This window comes from Polychytrium aggregatum (assembly GCF_025602895.1).
Source record: "Polychytrium aggregatum strain JEL109 chromosome Unknown BJ171scaffold_19, whole genome shotgun sequence".
Taxonomy (NCBI): Eukaryota; Fungi; Chytridiomycota; class Chytridiomycetes; order Polychytriales; genus Polychytrium; species Polychytrium aggregatum.
This window is the reverse complement of record NW_026516221.1, coordinates 524,505-543,004: the sequence shown is the minus strand read 5'-3', so window position 1 is coordinate 543,004 and position 18,500 is coordinate 524,505. Positions and strand designations below refer to the sequence as shown.

The 18,500-nt window shown below is 57.4% G+C and overlaps 4 protein-coding genes across 4 annotated transcripts; 2 read left to right on the top strand and 2 right to left on the bottom strand.

The window, feature by feature from the left end:
• Positions 1 to 3,142: 3,142 nt before the first annotated feature.
• BJ171DRAFT_505909 (uncharacterized protein) lies at positions 3,143 to 4,317 on the bottom strand. Its single transcript, XM_053111087.1, has one exon. It carries the CDS (start codon positions 4,216 to 4,218, stop codon positions 3,241 to 3,243), a length of 978 nt encoding a protein of 325 aa, XP_052966557.1. The 5' UTR covers positions 4,219 to 4,317; the 3' UTR covers positions 3,143 to 3,240.
• A 2,344-nt stretch (positions 4,318 to 6,661) lies between these two features.
• Positions 6,662 to 10,152, top strand: BJ171DRAFT_582043 (uncharacterized protein; the record flags this gene model as incomplete). The annotated part of the gene is made up of 2 exons (XM_053114142.1): positions 6,662 to 6,775; positions 7,009 to 10,152. The coding sequence occupies 2 exons, from the start codon at positions 6,662 to 6,664 to the stop codon at positions 10,150 to 10,152; spliced, it is 3,258 nt and encodes a 1,085-aa protein (XP_052966556.1).
• A 467-nt stretch (positions 10,153 to 10,619) lies between these two features.
• On the bottom strand, positions 10,620 to 15,076 carry BJ171DRAFT_619719 (uncharacterized protein). Its single transcript, XM_053115407.1, has 11 exons — positions 14,699 to 15,076; positions 14,408 to 14,520; positions 14,179 to 14,271; positions 13,834 to 14,039; positions 13,476 to 13,591; positions 13,267 to 13,336; positions 12,968 to 13,082; positions 12,536 to 12,832; positions 12,063 to 12,277; positions 11,777 to 11,974; positions 10,620 to 11,610 (listed from the first exon to the last, which is right to left on the bottom strand). The coding sequence occupies exons 1-11, from the start codon at positions 15,060 to 15,062 to the stop codon at positions 10,881 to 10,883; spliced, it is 2,517 nt and encodes an 838-aa protein (XP_052966555.1). The 5' UTR covers positions 15,063 to 15,076; the 3' UTR covers positions 10,620 to 10,880.
• Positions 15,077 to 15,918: 842 nt separating this feature from the next.
• On the top strand, positions 15,919 to 18,155 carry BJ171DRAFT_599267 (uncharacterized protein; the record flags this gene model as incomplete). The annotated part of the gene is made up of 6 exons (XM_053114913.1): positions 15,919 to 15,934; positions 16,085 to 16,176; positions 16,276 to 16,405; positions 16,483 to 16,880; positions 17,008 to 17,270; positions 17,471 to 18,155. 6 exons carry the CDS (start codon positions 15,919 to 15,921, stop codon positions 18,153 to 18,155), a joined length of 1,584 nt encoding a protein of 527 aa, XP_052966554.1.
• Positions 18,156 to 18,500: the final 345 nt, after the last annotated feature.

Below are 18,500 nucleotides of genomic sequence, written 5' to 3'. Positions count from 1 at the left end.
GATGTGTTCGCCCACCGGGTGGTCGATCTCGTGGATATCCAATTGGTCCTGGCGCATCAGCGAACAATCAACATGCACACCTCCACTGCCTGGTATCGCAAAGTCCTGAGTTCCGACTGTTTACGAGTACATCCAGCTATATTCGGAATGAACTTGAGCCACATGCTTTGAACCAAACCATAACTTGGTACTTTCGGTTGTGCTACTCTCCCTATCAGTTCCTGCCAATAGCCCACCAGTGTTCACATCCAATCCACACCATCCAAACCGTTAATAACACCAGCGTATCCAATCCACAATGACTCCCCAAAATGGACGCACTTAGAGTAGGAGTAAAGGTATAGCAGCCTTCTGCTACTGCTGATTCCCCACCGCCATGAAACAGCCTCGATTATTCTCAGGAGGTGGTGAGAAATTACGATGAAAATTTTTCCTGCACGACCATCCATATAGCTACCATGGAAAACACAAAAACAAAGAGGGCGGTCCATACGATACATCCCAAATCGCAGCACAAGCAGCAATTCCACTTGACCCAAGTTCTCCAACCGTTATAGTATAGTCTCTCCCCGTTCAGTACTATGAGGCACTCATTGGGTATCCCGTCCATCTCCTGGATTAACATCCTTGAATTCCAGCCCAAAACCAACTGCTTCAAGCCGGGCGCCTTGGACTTGAGACGTCTGACTCTCGAAATCGAAGGAGGGAGGCTGAGGGTCACCAGCTTGGGATATAGCGGCATGTCGCTCACCGACCTGAGGGACGTGCACGCACTCAGATCCAGAACCTTGAGAGTGCTTTGGCTGACTCGAAGCTCGGCCAGGCTCACAAACGACGCTGGCAGTTTGAGTACCTCAAGGCGCGGCAGCCGTGGCAGCTGGCTGAGGACATTGAGTGCCTTGCTCGACTCGACCACGAGGGATGTGAGTGAGGGCAGTTCCTCGGGAATTCCTTCGAGGCTCTCGACGTTGACAGGTATCGCCAGGTTTGACAGCCTCGGCATTCTCGGCATTCCCTTGAGCGACGTCAGTCTGTCGCAGCGGGCCATATCAAGTCGTGTGAGGCAAGGCAGCTCCTGTGGCATGCCCTCCAAACGGTTGACGGGCGCTTGGCAGTCGAGCATCTCCATGTCGGGCCGCCTCAAACAGCTGGCGATCCAATACCGGGCTGTCTGGGAACACCGGAAGGACCAGGATGACAAGATGGTCTCGCTGGTGCTTCGATTCACCCGAATCCTGCTCCGTCTGATGGACGAATCAATTGCGCCGGGGCAGCGTAAAGCTGCTGCCCCTGAAGAAATCATCGGTTGACAGCGAACGGTAATGCATGAGTTTATGAACTAGTGGGGATGTCGCCCGGAGGTCGAAGGAGAGCCCGAGGTCAACATAAAGTTCGGGTCAGTGACGATGTTCGATTCAACTCCTTGTCGAGCATCTCAGAGTGTCGCGAAAATCGATTCGATCCAAGTGTCAGCCGAGGTATCAAAGAAAGCATAATGTATTTGATTTGAAAGTGACATACGGACTCGAATAAACTACTGTGTCCAAGTACAACTGGCTTGAACCGAAATTGGTACATATGATCTGGCATTTCAGCACAAAAATTCACTCGTCAAGACAAATTGAAAATTGTTATAATACGAGACGATAATAATTGGTAAATAATGTCGACACTTTAATAATGATAAATTTCAGGGTGGAATTTCGAGTCAAGTTGACAGAGGCTGGGTCGTGGTCGCATTCAGTATATGACTGACAGCCGGGAAAGCCTCAGCGAAGTTGTCGCAGTAGCGTAAGATTTGGGCTTGTTGGGACACTATTCCGATTATCCAGTAGGAGGGAAACATCAAAACAAGGAGCAGTGCATAGAAGCCGTATTTCCACAGAGCTTTGGTGATTATCGAATTTTGGATCAAGGTGAGAAGGGTCACAAGGTTGGACCGCAGCTTCACACCAGGACCTCGGAGGTGCTCCTCCAAGGCCGATACTGATCCCGGATCAAGGAGGGCATTTTCTTCCTCTTGTCGATCTTGTTCAAGCGGAATAAGGTGTACAGAGAGAGTCTCGGCGACGCCACCTCACTCCTGGACAATCGTATTAACTATATGGGTTCTTGCTTCGGTAAATACTCGAGTTGGTAGTCGATTTACAAGGATGATATCGCGAACGGATGACTGAGGCCGTGGCGCCTTGAGAATGTTTCTTATCAGATTGACAGCCTTCACGTCCGCAGCATTGAGTCGTCCGCTATCGCCACGTATGACACCGATCAAAATGGCCGGCAGCCCTTTTGGTACGATAAATGACAGCCGAACCATCCCCCAGACTGAACTGAGGATACCACTGACTCCAGGAGTATCGATATACAAGACATCGCCTTCTTGGTGAGTATAGATAGCTTTGGTGACACTACGGCCATCTTGAGCGACACCGGAGTCGAAGATGTGTCGACCAATGATGGTGTTGAGGATAGTTGACTTTCCAACACCTGAATTTCCAAAGGTAATGACCGCCTTTTTTGCCGGTGGCATTGGAATTGTTTTTGAACTTGGCTCTAAGAGGAGCGAGACCCGATATGGAAGCCAGGGTAAATTCCAGAAAAAATATGAGGACTTGACCCTTTCCTGTGTCCTAATGAGGCGGTCATAACCAGGTTGCTCAGCCATAGCAATCTCGTGAAAATGACTTTGGAGTCCCACAGACAGAGGAGAAGGGAGCTGGTGCCTTTTGAAGCTGGCCTGGCGTGGGCAGCCCTTTTATCAACGAGACGAAAGCAAAGAGCGAGTCCAAGCGAGAATGCTCGTTGATCAGCCGAGGCAGCGAGAACGATTGCGAGGGTGGCGTCGAAACGAGGCCGAGCAGAACTTGCAGCACGCGTTGTGCGGGAGGATGGGGGGGGGAGGGCATCGAGAAAATTTGCCAAATGGGTATCCGCCTCCTGGGTCAGGCGTACGCCACCAGGGGCCGGGACCCGGCAACTCGCCCTTCATTCTCTTTGGGGGGGGGGAGGTCGTCTGGATGTCCAAATTCAGGTGTCGCTCAGCCGGGTTTGCCAGATGGAGGTCCGTTTGACCTGGATACCCAGCCGATACCCACGCCTGAGCCACCACACTCTTTCGGCAACTTTGCTGGTCATGCCTGAACAGCAAGGTCCTCATGGCTTTTGCTTGTCCCGACCAACCCACGCACATCATCGTGGCCAGCAGAACGAGATCTTCCAAAACAAGAATATGCAGCTATATTACAGCGACTCCCACATCCGAGCGAGGTCCCGGATGTCGTTGAGCCAGTGCTGGTAGGGCTCGTGCTTGAGCACCAAGTTGTAGTCCAGCGCCGAGCAAAACTCCCGCTCCAGCCGGGAGAGTTGCCCGATGCTGAGCCCGGTGATGCGGGCCCAGACTTTCTTGGGGATGGTGCGGTCATCGTACATCTTTTGCGACACCATCAGGGCCACCAGGAACAGCCGGGACTCGGCGCCGGGCTCGGGCCGCTGGTCTTGGAGGACGGTCAGATGGATGTAGTGGATGGCGATCAGGACGATGGTGAGAGGTATTGAGTGCGCCAGGGCTCCCAAGACGCTGTGGATGAACTGGAAAGTGCTGTTGAATTGGAGCTGGTGCGGGGTCGATGGTGCCGGAGCGGCATGGGCATGCGATTGTCGGGGCTCTGCCTGCAGGGCCTCGGGCAATCGTTGGCACGTATGGAATAGGATGGCGGTGATGTACTTTGCAAACTTGCTCGACGATAGCGCCGCAGCGCTCCGGGACGAATGCGAGGCGAGGGAGCTTGCAGACCGCTGGGACGTGTAGCCGATCGTTGCGGAGCCGGAAGTCGCCGACTCGAAGCAGTATGCTGACGAGCGAGCCAGCGGATGACTCGACAGACTGGCCGGCGGATAGGCCGACAGGGGATGGCACGACGACGTTGGCGTCAGTGCCAGGGATGGAGTTACTCTATGCGACGGCTGTTTCGGCTCGATGACGGGGCGCTTGTGGGGATAGGGCAGGACGGGGCAGACCGATGGATAGCCCGCGGGCCAGGCAGGGCTCTGTTGATCCTGGGCACTGGCATGCAGCGACTTGCAGAGCGGCAGTGGGGCCGCCAGAGAAGGAACAGCATGGTCGTAACCAACACAGCCGATGCACCCGATGCAGCCGCCGGATGGCGACAGGGGAGTGCCTGGGAGCCGAGGCTGCGGAACGGAGATTGCAGACGACATGGTTCTGGTGAATGCGAGAGCTTGCAGCGATGCAGATCGGTCTTGGTGGTGAAGTCGGGTTCGCTCGACGAGACAGGATGACAGAGAAGACGATGCGACAGACGCAGGAGAGGATCGCCGATGGGGGAAGCCACCCGTATATATCTCCTGGGCGGCAGCAAACAGATGCAGGCACATTCGGCGGCCGGAGGGGTGGCCGCACTGGTGGCCGCATGGGTGGCCAAAGGGCCGGTACTTGCGCTTGGAGCGGCAGACGCGCCAGGGCGGCAGGCTCGGCGGATGGCCGTCGCGGCGCCGTGTGGGCTGAAGCGCTTGGAGAAGGTTGGCTGCATGCTGATTGCTCGAACTGAACCGCTGTCGACTCGAACAGTTGCACTTGCCGCTTGCTCTGGCATCGCTCGGCACCCGCAGTGATCTGCTTGACAAAGCAGCCCGGCTTTGCTGGCCCGGTCTCAGCCCCAAAGCAGAGCCGCTGGCGTGATATCAGCTGCCGCCTCAGTCGGGCCAACTCTGGTCCTCAACGGCCTCCTCGATTCACTCTTGCTCACGCCACGGCGCTGTTTGTCGCTCAAATGGCTCATCACCACGCATCCAACATGCATCCGACATGCATCTGGCGTGCATCTGGCGTGCATCTGGGAAGTGCACGTCGACAGCCCCCGCCCCAGCGTGGGTGTCCTGGGGCCCTTTCCCACTGTCCCGACTCCTTCTGGCTCCGCGAATCCCTCAGGGCTGGTTGCTCCCCCCTTTGCTCCTCCATCAGGGACCTTTTCTTTTCCTCTTCCGACCTTTCCTCTTCCATGTTTGTCTGTTTCGGTCTGGGTGCTCGGCCAAACCAAACACTGGTCAGTGCCCGGCACTCTCCGTCTCCCCCAAAATACCTCCTATCCCGCTCGCAGGTCGGCGATCTTCCCTCCAATTCGTTCATCCATCCGTCCGTGCACTTGGAGCCCAGCCGCCCTCCGCAACCCACCGGCCAGCAACCTCAGCCATGATCCCGCCATGGCGGCTGGCCCGAGCCGCGCTGCGCCATGGACGCGCCTGAATCCGCCGCAGGGCGGCCAGCTTCTGCGGCGCGGCGCAACTGTTGCTGTGTGCGCAGCGACGCACTGCCACAGATATGTGGCTGTCCCTGTTGTCGGAACCGATCCTGCCAGAGCAAAGTACCCATGCTTTCAGCAATCGATCATGCATACGGTTGCAGGACGAGCCGGGTGCTCTGATTCCACCACCAGGATGTTCACTTGACGCACTCGAAGCTGTGTTGTCCATCGTGGAAGCAGGTCGAGCACTTGCGCCGGTTTCTCGAGATGACACTCGCTGTGAGTGGCTTCGTCCTGCCAGATGCACCCGCATCCACCTCTGCACTGAATCGCCGTCTCTCGATACCAGGATTCTGGCTCTCTCACGTCGTTTGTCCTTCAGACGCAGAGTCGTCCAAGCGACTTGATGATGTCGAGTTGCGATGCAGTCCCTCGCAGAGCAGTATCCCAAATGCCCGCCGATCGTCTGCAACAGAGCAGCCAGGATCTATACTGCGAACGACAGCTTGCGCACCGCTCCTCCGAGAGGCTTCCTATCCGCAAATGAACAACAGAGGGATCCCAGAGGGCTATTGATCTGCCTGGCTTGAAAGTCGGGGTGCCACCCATCCACTCCTGGAGACTGCGCCTCTTGGTCATGAAGCCAGGGTGCTGGCGATGAATGGGGCTCACGGCCGCGCCGATAGTGTCGATGGTGCCGATGGCAACGATTGCGATACTTGCGATGCTTGCGGTGCAGATCAGATGCAGCACCGCAGCGGCACCGCAGCGGCACGATGGCCGAGGGTGCGGTGGGTCGCTGCAGGTGGGATGTGCGTTCGGCATCCAGGACACCAGGGTGCACCCTGATTCACCCCGATTGTCTTGGCCCTTTGTCTGCGGGGTCGGCTTGTCGCCGTCTTCCTCATCGCCCGACTGCATCTCATCTCGATATGCCCTCCTTCGGCGCCGATCCTCCTGCTTGCCCCGCCTCGACCTCCAATCCCGCCCCTGGCCGATCCATGCCAAAGTCCAGTCGTCCGATAGCGCCTCGGCCTGCTGCTGCCCCGCTCTCCGACCTGTCGCTGCGGCCCGATGCCCAAGCGGATGCTATGGCGCAACATCATCCGTTGCTCTCCGAGGGCCTCTTCCTCCCCGTGCCGCCAGACATCCAGACCCAAGGCCAAAGCCAGCGAAGCCGTCCCTCTTCTTCACTCTCGCCGGGCTTGCTGGCCTCGTCGCCCGTCCTGGCCGCTCATTCTTTGGGCCATCTCTTTGCTGGCCATAACCTCTCGGTCGCAGCCTCGGCAGTTTCACTCCCAATCTCGTCCGGGCTATCGGCGTCGTCCTCGGCCGTCGATGCGTCCGTTGCAACCTCTGCAGCGATGGATTCGTTCGCAGCTTATCCCTTAAGCACCGCCATGTCGCTCGACTTTGAAGATGCCTTGCCCGCCGATACCCCCGCGAATCCGTCGGCGAGCTTCCAGACCCTGGTCCAAAACCCGTCGCTGGCTCCTTCCGAGTCGTTCGATCCTGTGAGTCCCACCGCATCACTTTCGACTGCATTTGGATATCTGCTCTCTTCCCCGAGCCTTCCGCTCCTTATTGCTCTTCCCTGGGCCCCACCAGCCTCATCGCATCGAGGTCAACAATGTCCTTGCGACCTGGTGCTCTGAGTATATGCTCGATCCTTGACTAATCCTCACGGATCTGCATCGCTTTGTTTCGATCCACTTCTGCATCTCTCGGCTGTGCCTGCCCCTGTCAGTTTTCCGAGCTTCTCCATGACCTCGACCCAAGGACATTCGTCTCGTTCAGCTCAAATTCCCCGCAGTCCATCGGCCACTCGCTCAACGGCTCAATGTCTGGCAGCTTCCTTCATCGAGCGTCCATCTCAAACTCTGCCATTCTGTCGACGGTGCCGTCCCAAACCTTCTCGCCGCTCGCCACATCCGTGCTCCTCAGCCAGCAATCACTCTCGGTCGCTCCCACGGCCGAATCGGATATACCCATGTTGCCCGGCGCCTCAGCCTTCCCGCAGACAGCGGCGTTTCCATACCCGTTTGACAACATCCCGCAGAGCTTTATGCCGTACCCGCAGACGGACTCGAGTTGCTGCTCAAGCATAGCCCCCAGCGATCCCTCGTCCGTCCGGTCGTCGCTCGCCGGCAATATGCCCTGGAGAAGTTCCATGGCCCATCCACAAGTATCGCCCGCAAGCATTCTCCAGAGCCTGCTGATCCACCAGCAAATGCTCCTCCAATCGACGCAGATCCTCAGCCAACTGTACTCGACCCTCCCCATGGCCCTTCCAGTATCTCCACCAGCACCCGGCTCCTCTTCCACAAACGGCCCCGGATCCGAGCCGCCAGCGTCGCTCCCGAGCGCGAATCCAGCCCTGGATCCAATAGTTGCCTCCAGTCTCCTTGCGAGCAGTCTCAATCTGGTCAACAGCCTGACGGCCTTGAGCGGCGTGAATGGGGCTGGTGGCCTGGACGCCGCAACGGGCTCTACCCATGTCGTCGGCGACCTGACTGGAACCGGCAATCCGACCATGTCCGCAGCTGCCCTGTCCGGCCTCGGCCCTTTGGCAGGACTCGGTGGATTTGCAGGCCCTCACGATGCCACAGAGCTCGGTGCTCTGGGAAGCTTGGACAACCCCTTAAGCTTGGACAACCCCTTAAGCAGCGCACCCAATGCTTTCAGCACTTTCGGTTCTCCCAACGTCTTTGACATATTTGGTACACTGGGCACAGCTGCCACCACCACGGCCGTGCTAACCCCAACCATCGCAACCAACATCGCCAGCTTCGGCAACATGGGTACTCTTGGCAGTCCAAGTAGTCCCGTGGGATCAATCGGCCCCGCGGGTCCAAGCAGTACCGACTATGCTGGAGACTTTGTCTCGCGCGACAGTCTCAGCTTTTTGCCGACGATGAGCCCCATATCTCCAACGGCAGCTACTGCCTTTCCTGCAGGCCTCGCCGGTCCGGCTTCGGGGTCGTCTGTCCCGCCAGTCTTGGTCACCTCTGCGACCTCGCCCGTGCCGATTGCCAGCGGAGGCACCGCCGCCCCGCCCCTCCGTCTCTCCTCGACACCACCCAAGCTGTCATCCATGTCAAAGTCGCAGTCGTCCCGGGCTCCAACCCGCCGCAAGGTCAGCCTCGACGGAATGGTCGACATCACCGAGGCACCAAGTCCGCGCTCGTCCAAGCTCAACCCTTCGGCCCTGGGCAAGTCAGGCGCACCCAATCCGAAAGAGGTCTTCCAGCATGCCGCTGCACGGGCGTCGACTCGTAAGCGGGTCGTCGAGCACGCCGTCTCCTGCAAGCGGTGCAACCGACCCATCGGCATGCTGTACTTTCGCGGCACTCCAGCCAGCCTCGAGAGCCCCTATGTCGTCGACGCCAAGTGCAGCGACTGCGACACCCGATCGGGCTCACCGGTTGCCGAGATGCCCTTCGACTTTGGCATCGTGCACACCGGAGTCCGCGGTCGCTCGGATTCCTTCGGCGACCCTCCACGTTCTCCCGAACGAGACTCGATCGCTTCGTTCCGTCCATCGTCCTTTGGCGATGGCTTGCCAAACGCATTCATGTCGGGCCTCGGTACCTCTCCGTCTCCGTCGACGAGCTCGTCGTCGCGAAAGCGTGGCCGGGCCAATCCCGAAATCCGCTGCCAAGTCTGCAAGCGAGTCAGCGTCATCGGCGGGGTGCGCCGTCCATTCCGCTCGACCGCGGCCGAAGCCACCAGCGATGCAATCCGGATCGAGGACGGCAGCACCTCCGATCGCGACGAAGGCGGGATCTGGGAAGAGGCCGGATTCGGCGTCGAGGTCGTATGCGAACGCTGCCACGGGCGATACGCCTTCTGCTCCGAGTGTGGTGGCGGTGGCAAGTTCCGCACGGGTAAATGGCGGCCCAAGGAGTTGTTTGATAACGGTCGACGCACTTGTTCGCTGCCCCACGTCCGTATCGGCGACGCCACCATTCAGTACAGGGTCGTTGAGCTGACCCACAAGAACTACCCGCTGTCGCCGGACTCGCCCATTCTTGGTGGCATCAAGGACGTCTTTTTCGACTGCATGATCTCGCTCTACGCAATTCCTTCGATCATGGACGAGGCGGGCGACTATCGAGCCATTCAGGAACGGGTCGAGCACCTCTGGAAGTACACGGTGCACGACATCCTCACCGGCAGCGCCGACCACCCCTTCCTGCCAACGTCGCATAACCGCCTCTATCTGACCATCTCCTGGATCGACAAGCGTCATCGCAACAAGGGCAAGGCGAAAGCCCAGGCGAAGGATGCGCCGATCCCGTGGCTGCAGCGACTTGCGCTCGAGGGCATGGTCTCGTCGACGACGTCCACATCGCCATCGCCCGAGTGCGAGGCCAGCTCAGAGTCCATCACCGACTCAACCTCGTTTGACTTGGACGGCGAGAACGAGGACCGCTGCTTTGTGGGCTTCAGTATCGGCGAATGGGACGTCCGCGGCCACGCCCTCTTTATTATCCAAATGTCGCCCCGAAGCGTGTTCCTGCCGCCGATGGAATCCTACGCCGAGCTGGTCCTGCGTGTTCTCGAGCGCATCCAAGCCGACGCCCGGCGTGAGGGCATGTCCACTGGTCTCGAGCACGTCTGGTGCTGGACGCACCATAGCGGCACTCCGGAGGCCCTGTCCCGGCTCGGCACCGTCCCGGAACGCATGAAGTTTGTCCCCCAGGCCAACTACACCGCGGGCTGGTCGGTCGAGTCCGTGGCGGAGATCTTCACTCGCCAATGGAGCGTACTGCTCACGCCCGGGACCGAGATCTGGGCCAACAGCGTGCGTGATTTCATGAAGGAGCTCCAGAGAAGCCGGAAGGTTTCCAAGCGAACGACGCCGACCAGCTCACCATCGCCGATCTAAGAAGCTGTCGCCGCTTATTTTCGCGGATGTTGTCGTTGTCTGTCGCGCAAAGCCATGGATACAGTCATAATCCACCACGGCCGACCGGATCAGAATTGCGGGCTGGTGCAGTTGGTATATCGCAGAGCGGAGTGCGTTCAACTTTTGTCTGTGGTTCGAGTTCCACTGCTGCGATACAGAAGCGTCTGTCGTAAGGATCGTCCTCAGCATCTTCAATAGTCAAACCGAGGGTGCTTGGCATCCGGCTCATTCACCTGTACATTAGCGAATCATCCGATGGAAATCGCGGCACAATATAGATCGTTCACCAAATGAAACGAGACGCCCTGCGTTTGCTGTCGTTGCTTTTAGACTGGGAATACACATGTCCATCACTCACATCGGTCACCTACACCTGCCCCCCCCCCGACTGAAGCAGGGGAAAGAGACATGCGCGCCGTCTCCATCCATCTGGGACCCTCGGATATGTTTAGAAGAAATCTATTAACAAAGGACGCTGTCTTTCGTATACCGCGCAATCACAATGGAATCATGGATGTGATCCGCTTCTCCTTTGACAGAAGTGTAGTTGTATGTGTCCAGTGCAATCATAGTGATTTGGCATCGTGCCCAAAGCGCACATGGCGCACTGGCCCGAGCTTGGAACCGGAAGGCGGAACAGCAAACTGGAGCGCAAGGCACGACAGGAGACAATACTTTCGCGGTGCCGACGGGGGGGGATGGCTGATTCAGTTGGCGCAATCGACCGCTGTCTGCGTCGAGTTAGATGCCGCGAGGTTGCCGCAGACCGGTCCAGGGACGATTTGCTCGCCGTCGACCTTTGCCGGGGCCTTCACAGTTGCCAGAGGCACCAGCAGGGGACCGCCCGCAGATTGGTCGCTGCCACCGACCAGTTTGCCATCGCCATCGCCATCGCCATCGCCTCCGCAGCTATCGCCATCGTTGTCGTCATCATCTTCATCATCATCCTCATCTTCATCATCATCACAGTCATCCTCAATTTCGCCTCCGGCCGAGCTCGTAAACTTGATGCGACTAAAGTGCCGAGAAAACTTGTCTCCAATCCGAAGGGATCGCTTCGAGCTCAGCTCGCTGGTCCCCACATCCCGATCATCGCCACGCTGCATTTTTGAATGACCCACGTTTTTCGTGGTGTTGGAATCGCCGGGCATCTGCGCTTGAGCGGCCGAGCCGTCGTCCTCGCCGTTCTCGTCCGTGTCGTTGTCGCTTGCATCGTCGTGGACGGGATGATAGGCATCGTCGTCGTAAGGGTGCTCGAGCGTCCATTCGTCCGGTCGATCGTCAAAATCGAGGTTGCAGAGCCCGTCCGAGAAGGAAAACAGCGACTGGGGGCCAAAGTACCCAGAAGTGGCATAGGACTGGCAGCCTCCGAGGGTGTTGTCAAGTTCATCCTTGGCGAGTTCAGAGTACGATCGCTCCACAAACTTGTCCCAGCCCCTGGGTCACCGATGGAAGAATCAACATGCCCCAGTCAGCTGCGGACAATGACTGGCCAGTCTCCCTAATCTGCTGTGTCTCTGCAATGCATGGCTCCGGACGACAGCATGCACATCCCGTGCGCCTGACATCGCGTGCCAATCTCAGAATCGGGCAATCCACTTACTCCAGCTGGATCTTGTTGCCTGTGTGGTCGATGATCCAAATCTCGTCCATCTCGCGGAAAGCAGGATCCAACCGGCGCACATAGTTGTCGTATTTGGAGATATCGAACAGCATGTCGAAGAACAAAGCAGGGTTCTTGGATCGCTTCAGGTCGGAAAGTGTGAAGAAGTTATCGTTCTTGGGTTTGATGAGGTCGATCCTGGAATATGCCGAGCGGTGTGAAAACAGTCAGAATGCGTTGGGAGTGGGAAGAGGATGATGGCTGGCAGCTGGAAAAGGTGACCTACATGCTGCAGATAAAATCTGTAAACTTCCAGGGATCGCTCATCTTGCAACTGATCATGCGCTCGTACTGCTCGTCCCAGAAATGCTTGAGCTCGTAAAAGCTGATAACGCCGTCCGAGTCGGTGTCGAGACACCGGAACCAGTACTCGATCGACTGTGTGCGCTGCTTGTCCTCGCAAGCCAGGATAAACTGCACAAACTCTTTGTAGGTCATAACCTGCGATCGCAGAGCGAGATAGCTCAAGCCAACCGCCGGAAGGCAGTTTTGGCTGTCCTGCGTCGATGCTGATGCCGATGCTGAGCCCGGTGCTGATGCTGATCGGACGCCGCATTCGTTTGGGATGATGCCGCTCGCGATCGGAACCTGCCCGAATGGCTCGACAGATGGAGCATCGCCGCTCGGATGATCAGCCTCCCTCCAGCCCTCCTTGTCGTCGGCCGAAGAAAGCGAGCTCGCCGATGGCGAAAGGGATACCGAACACGAGTCGCCGCGTTGGAGAATGCTGCTATAGACCGAGTCGCACGAGCCGCTCAGTCGGTGCTTGGCCGAGAGCGACGGATGCTCGCCAGCCTCGGGGCTCTCCATGAACCAAGAGCCCTGTGGGCGTAGTCTCCTGGTATCAAGCACCCGTTTCAGAACAGAGGCAGTCATCGAGTAGCTGTCGTACTTGACCAGGTTGCTCAAATCAATCAGCATGTTGTGGTCCGTATCCAGTTCCCAGAACTTGCAGTATATCACATAAAAGTGTTTGTAGGAGAAGACATCGCGAGTCTGCCATCGGACGAGGCACGGCGCCGGACATTGCCGGACATTCTTGTGTTAGTCGTGCAGCTCATGTTGTCTGGAGTGCTGGAGACATGGCCGTGTGCTGTCGCTTGCAAATGCAGAGCGCGATGCTTGACTTACCGTATTGACGTCCTCTTCTCTCTCAAGCGATCGGAGAAGGTCGGTAAATCCGATTTTTCGGAACTCAGGGAGCGTCATCTTTTCGTTCCAGTAGTTTGGCTTTTCGTAAAAGATCCTAGCAATTACAGTTTCGACTGGCCGTTCCGAGCAGCAATGGACACCATTGTGAGTCACAAAGATCAAGGTCAGAAGCAAAAATGCTGGTCGAAGCACAGCCAGTGCTATGAATGGTCATCAAATGGAAGGAAGCCATGGCTTTCATTGTCCCTGTTTGAATGCAACTCGAGGGATCCGTGTACCCACTGTAGCGTGTTTGGAATATGGACATGGTTGACAGAAATGCCAGTGCAAAGTGGTTACAGATCACATCTGATTGGACCAAAACGGCGAAATGTGTGTCAGAGTCCTCGGTCTCTTGGCAAGCAACACGGCAGTGAGCGACATCAACCCTAGGTGTGCTTTGGGATTCTGGATCCAGTCTCACGACAGGGCTGCAACCGGAGCCTACCCTTGATTACAACTTCAAAATCCGACGGCATCAGATGGGTTTGTCCCGGTTGGGTCATGATGGCAAAGACGAGGGCACACTCATCCACAAACTTTGTCGAGAGCTCGGTCCAGATTCTGTGGGACCGTGGAGTCATGAGAACCGACGAGCGTGAGCCCGATCAAGAGCAGTCTCCAAGAGCGACCTCGGTGCGCCTCGGCAGCCCAAAGGCGAGCTTTGATTTTGGGTGCTGCACGCGTCGCTCTGCCAGGTACATCTCGATCTCGATTGTTGGAGCGGGTTCGATTACGACTGCAGCGCCGAGAGGCATAGGAAATGGCACCATCTACGCAGCCTGGGATTGCTGGCATTCACCCACCTCTCAAACTGAGTAAACGACACGGTAGACTCCTCGAGCGGCATCGGGCAGCTCGCTGGGTCCGACATCAGTGTCTTCTTGAACAGCGCTGTGTTGACAAACTTGGGCAGCACACAAGCCTCTGTGACTGCAAAGAATTCGAGCAGAGACAAGCCCGTGCCGCTGGGGCTGCTCTCTGTAACCTGGAATATGACACGCATCGTTTTCTGCGCACAGAGAGGCAGGCGGGCAGGTATCGAGCCCAGGGAGTGAGCCAGCACTGAGTGAGGATTCGGATGGAGAACATAGCCGGACCTTGACGCGCTTTGCTGGCTTGTTTCTGGAGGTGCTCGGAAGTGCACTCACCATCAGTTCCTCCTGCTCCCGGGCAAAGACGGCGGGATCCTTGGGCTTTCCAAAGGGGAAGTAGAACCGAGGAATGTCTTTCATGGCCTCCGACTGTGTGGGCGATGCCAAGTGGAGTATGCACCATGAAGCTGTCAGCGACTGTTTGCTGGACTGGATTGGACGCGATCATCACCGGGTTTAGCACCAAGTTCCTCATCCTCCTCCTCTCAATATCAAGGATATCTACCGTGTTGATGCGACTTTCCGAGGGCAGCTGCCCGTGCTCGGTCAGATCAACACCAGAGTCTTGCTGGTTGACGGCATCGAGTTTTGACGGAAGGATTCGGTTGACACGGCGGCCTGGATTGCGGTACGGTACCGTCGCGGCGATTGCAAGCAGCAAGCGATGGCGTGAGAATCCAACAGGTGGGACTCGCCGATGTTTGCGCGAGCGGGCTGGAGACCGGCAGGACGCGACGGATGCGACTGAGCCCTCATTTCCGGCAACGATCAACAAGTACAGCTGCACGATACGCACCGTGTGGAGGCATGTGCTCGTGCTTCTCGGAGATCGAGTCGATGTACGTTGATCCAGACACAGAGACGGGAATGAGATGCTCGGACTTGGGCGGCGATGACGAGGCTTCAGAGTGCCGCACCGTGTTGGTGATGCCGCATGGCTGGCATGGCTCGATAGGGAGAGCGCCGTCGCCTATCGAGAGGCCGACGACCGGGTGTTGGCTGGCGGATTGCTTGCCGGACAGCGCCGAGCAGTCCAGCCGCTCCAACGAGCCAGGAGCTTCGGAGAGATATTGGACAAAGAGGCCATCCAAGGCACGGTACTTGATCACTTCGACCTCGTGCTCCAAGGAGCCGCTTCTGGAACGAGCGAATTCACCCATGGCGAGAAGGACCGGGACAGCGTTGATCAGGCAGGATGGTGGGAGGCGGGCGGCTGGGGCGAAGAAGGCGATGTGGGGCTCCGCGGCCTTGTACGGACAAGCGGCGGATGGTGGATGCGGAATGAAGTCGCGAAAGAACCAGTTTCAGACGGAGGACGGGTTTATGTGGTGGGTATGATTGACGCTGAGCGGGCGGATCGGCGCTCCTGAGGGGACTATTGTGTGGCCCGTGCGAGGAGCCGATGTCATCCGAATCAAGCGCCGGGCGATCCAGCGGCCGCACTGAGGGACCAACAAGACTTGCAGCAAACTGATTTTGAAACGGGACACCTTCACGCACGGATGCCCTGCGTGGGATGCGTGGGCTGCGTGAATCGAGCGACTTTGATCGGTACCCAAACCAGCGATATTGCTCTTTGCCCTGCGTCTTCCTCTCTCATCCCAGGCGTCTTCTCCAGCCCCGGGCTGGAACCGCCAGATACCCAGGCAGACCCTGGCCCATGCGGACACCTGCAGCGCTCTCCCGGCGGAGCTTCTGGACAGGCCGCAGTGGATATGGCCCGCTGTCCGGAATACAAGCGGCGGCGCCGACGGGACGAATCGGCGGTCTCCTGAGCCCCGCGGACGAACAAGGGTGCCTTGTCCGGGAGGCGTGCCAGGGGGGATGACGAAATGCCTCGCTGGGGTGGGGAGGTGCTTGAGTTCCCCGACACTTTTGCAGCGGATGTATTAGATTCAATAAACCCAACGATCTCATGGCGGGGGCGTGGATGCAGACGACGAAGGCACATGGCGAGACGGTGGTATTTCGGCGAGTCGACCCACAAAGGCTCGGCTGCGTCCGCCCCGCCCGCTGATGTCGACCATCAAACGTCACCCTGCCATCCACAATCACCACCAAGCCCGGAGATCTTCACGACGGCTTCACGGCAAGCCCCAAGGACGACCTTCATCGCACTCCTCTGGTGCAGCCCGGTCATATGCCGGCCCACTGAAGCCGCACGGCCATTGTTCATGAGAAGCGGCTCGACTCAACGCAGTCTACACCGAGTCTATGGCCGAGTTGATTGAAGCGCTACGGAGCAAGCTCCTACTCTACTTTGAGGATAAGGAAGTACGTTGCAGCCATGCTCGATCGCTGATGCTTCGCCCGACGGGAGCTCGCCCAACCAAAACCCAGTGGTACTGACATCAGGCCGACCCTTTGGCGCAGACCGAGCAAGCATGGAGCGCCTACATCCGAAATAGCGCCAGGCGATTCCAGATCAACTTCAACATCTGCGCACTCTATCTGGTTGGAATATCCATCAATTCCATCACGGGCGGATATATAAATGTCTCTGGTGCGTGCCCGCGCTGCAATGCATAACACCCTTCTCCATAATTCTTACCCGACAACCATAATCATGCCACCACCAAGACCTACCCGGAGTCGCCGTCACCGGCCTTATGTTCCTCCTTATGGTCCTGATGCTGTCTTTCAAGCACCTGCGGTCGTGCATGATGTATGCGCAAGATTTGATGGTCGCGGCCACGGTGTCGACGTGGGTGTGCTTGGTCCTCGGTGGAATTCAAGCTTGCGGCTCGGATTGGATACTATGGGAAACGGCCGACAATTCTGCGGTCGTCTTTGCCCTCACGGCCCTGGTCAAACTGCCAAAGTCGGTCATTCTCGCCCAGTGTCTCATTTTCATTGTTTTGAGTGGCATAATCTGGTCAGTCACCGAGGGTGAGCAGTATCAAGGCGTCGTTGGGTTCGAGATCACCTTTGGATACATCAAGATCATGGCTACGGGGCTCTTTGCCTCGGTCGTGGATGTAAGATCATATGCACGCGCGCATCACGTCCGGCCGCTCGGTGCTTGTGTTGGATTGGCTCTCGTCCGGTGGCCGTACTCATCGCATTTCCTTCGATCCCATCATCGACCGCCACCCACTCGGGCAGGACGCCATCAGTCGCGAGATGTTTGCTCTGGCCTGCACCCTCAACCGATCGCCGGACCATGTGGACCTCCACCTGCTTGGCGATGTTCGTCGCTACTTTTCAGAAGTCCGGATGGACACGGGCGAATTCATCTTCTCGTTCTATCGTCCCTTTGCTGCAATCTACAAGGAGCCCAGTCGCAAGAAATGCAGTCTCCGCACTTGGTGGCATGACTGGATCGACCTGCGCTTCACCAACAAGGATTTGGAAGCAGAGTATCGAATGTACGTCCGCGATTGACCGACCGATGATCTGTTGCGGCTGAGGCTATGTCCGCCAATTTCGCAGCACAATTCCGGATCTTGTCAGTCAAAGCGCCCCGACAACCGCCATGCTCAGCTCCGTGTTTGAGATGGAGCGGTCAATAGCACCAAGTGCTCGGACCCATGGAACGATGGCTCTAACGCTGGCATTCCGACCGTAGAGCACGGAACCCGAAAGCCATTCAACAGCACCTCATCACCACAGTCATCAATGTCGCCAGTGCTGTTGTACCGCTGTGCCTCAGCATCCTTGACCAGGCCTTCAATGCCGATGCAACGACCATGTGGACGGCACCGATGCAGCTCGTATATTTCCCCGTGGTTTTGACCATACCAACTCTGCTGCTCGTTCTGAGGTCTGTCCGGTCGTCCGCAATGGCGGTCCAGATGATAATCCTCTTTACATCTGTGGCCAACATTGTGGGCTGGACCCTCAGCCACTTTGCCTATATCCTGACGGACAATGCAGATGGACCAGTGTCGATCCCGTTCCACAAGAGTCTTGCGGCTGTTGCGGTCTCGATCATCTCGGCATCGGCGCAGTCCGGGCTATTGTCAATGTTCTATATCCCAATCCTGTTACTTCTCACGGTCCTGAATGCGGGATCTATACTGTTGCTGAGCGATGATCAGTTCACCTACGAGATCACGAGCATTCCAGAGGTGTGCATGGCAGCGTACTTTATGTGCATCAATAGCGAATATGAGTCGCGAAGGTGGTTTCTGATCAAGAAGCTCGAGAAGCATGACAATCCAAAGACATCTCCGACTGCATCGCGCCCATCACCCGTGCAAATCGAACGATCGGCCGTGAACACAGGCGATCCCAACAAATCCATGTGCTGACAGGCAGGCACACAGACCTCACAACATGAGAGGAAGCACAGCGCTCTCGGTTTCGATTGGGACCGTTTTCGGATAAGAATACACACATGCATCATCATAATGGTATCCACTGTGGAATCAAGAAAGAGCCATCCACCCACCGACTCGTTCGCTCCGACAGTCGTGATACCAAGAGCCCACATGTTGTTCGAAGGTGTCCAAATGGTCGACAGCATGCACTAACCACTTGCATCGCGACGTCGATGGCTTGAGGAACGCAGCATTGAGGTATCGGTCGATTGGTGCTCACGGGGATTGACTAGGTGCATTCAAGGGCGCAGCTCCCAAAGCCCACAGCGAAGCCTC

Coding starts and splice junctions, on each gene's coding strand:
- BJ171DRAFT_505909 (XM_053111087.1), bottom strand. CDS start 4,218: ATGTCGTCTGCAATCTCCGTTCCGCAGCCTCGGCTCCCAGGCACTCCC.
- BJ171DRAFT_619719 (XM_053115407.1), bottom strand. CDS start 15,062: ATGGGTGAATTCGCTCGTTCCAGAAGCGGCTCCTTGGAGCACGAGGTC. Junction 14,272..14,407: donor CGGAAAGTCGCATCAACACG/GTAGATATCCTT, acceptor TCGCCCACACAG/TCGGAGGCCATGAAAGACAT. Junction 11,975..12,062: donor ACAGATTTTATCTGCAGCAT/GTAGGTCACCTT, acceptor GGCATATTCCAG/GATCGACCTCATCAAACCCA.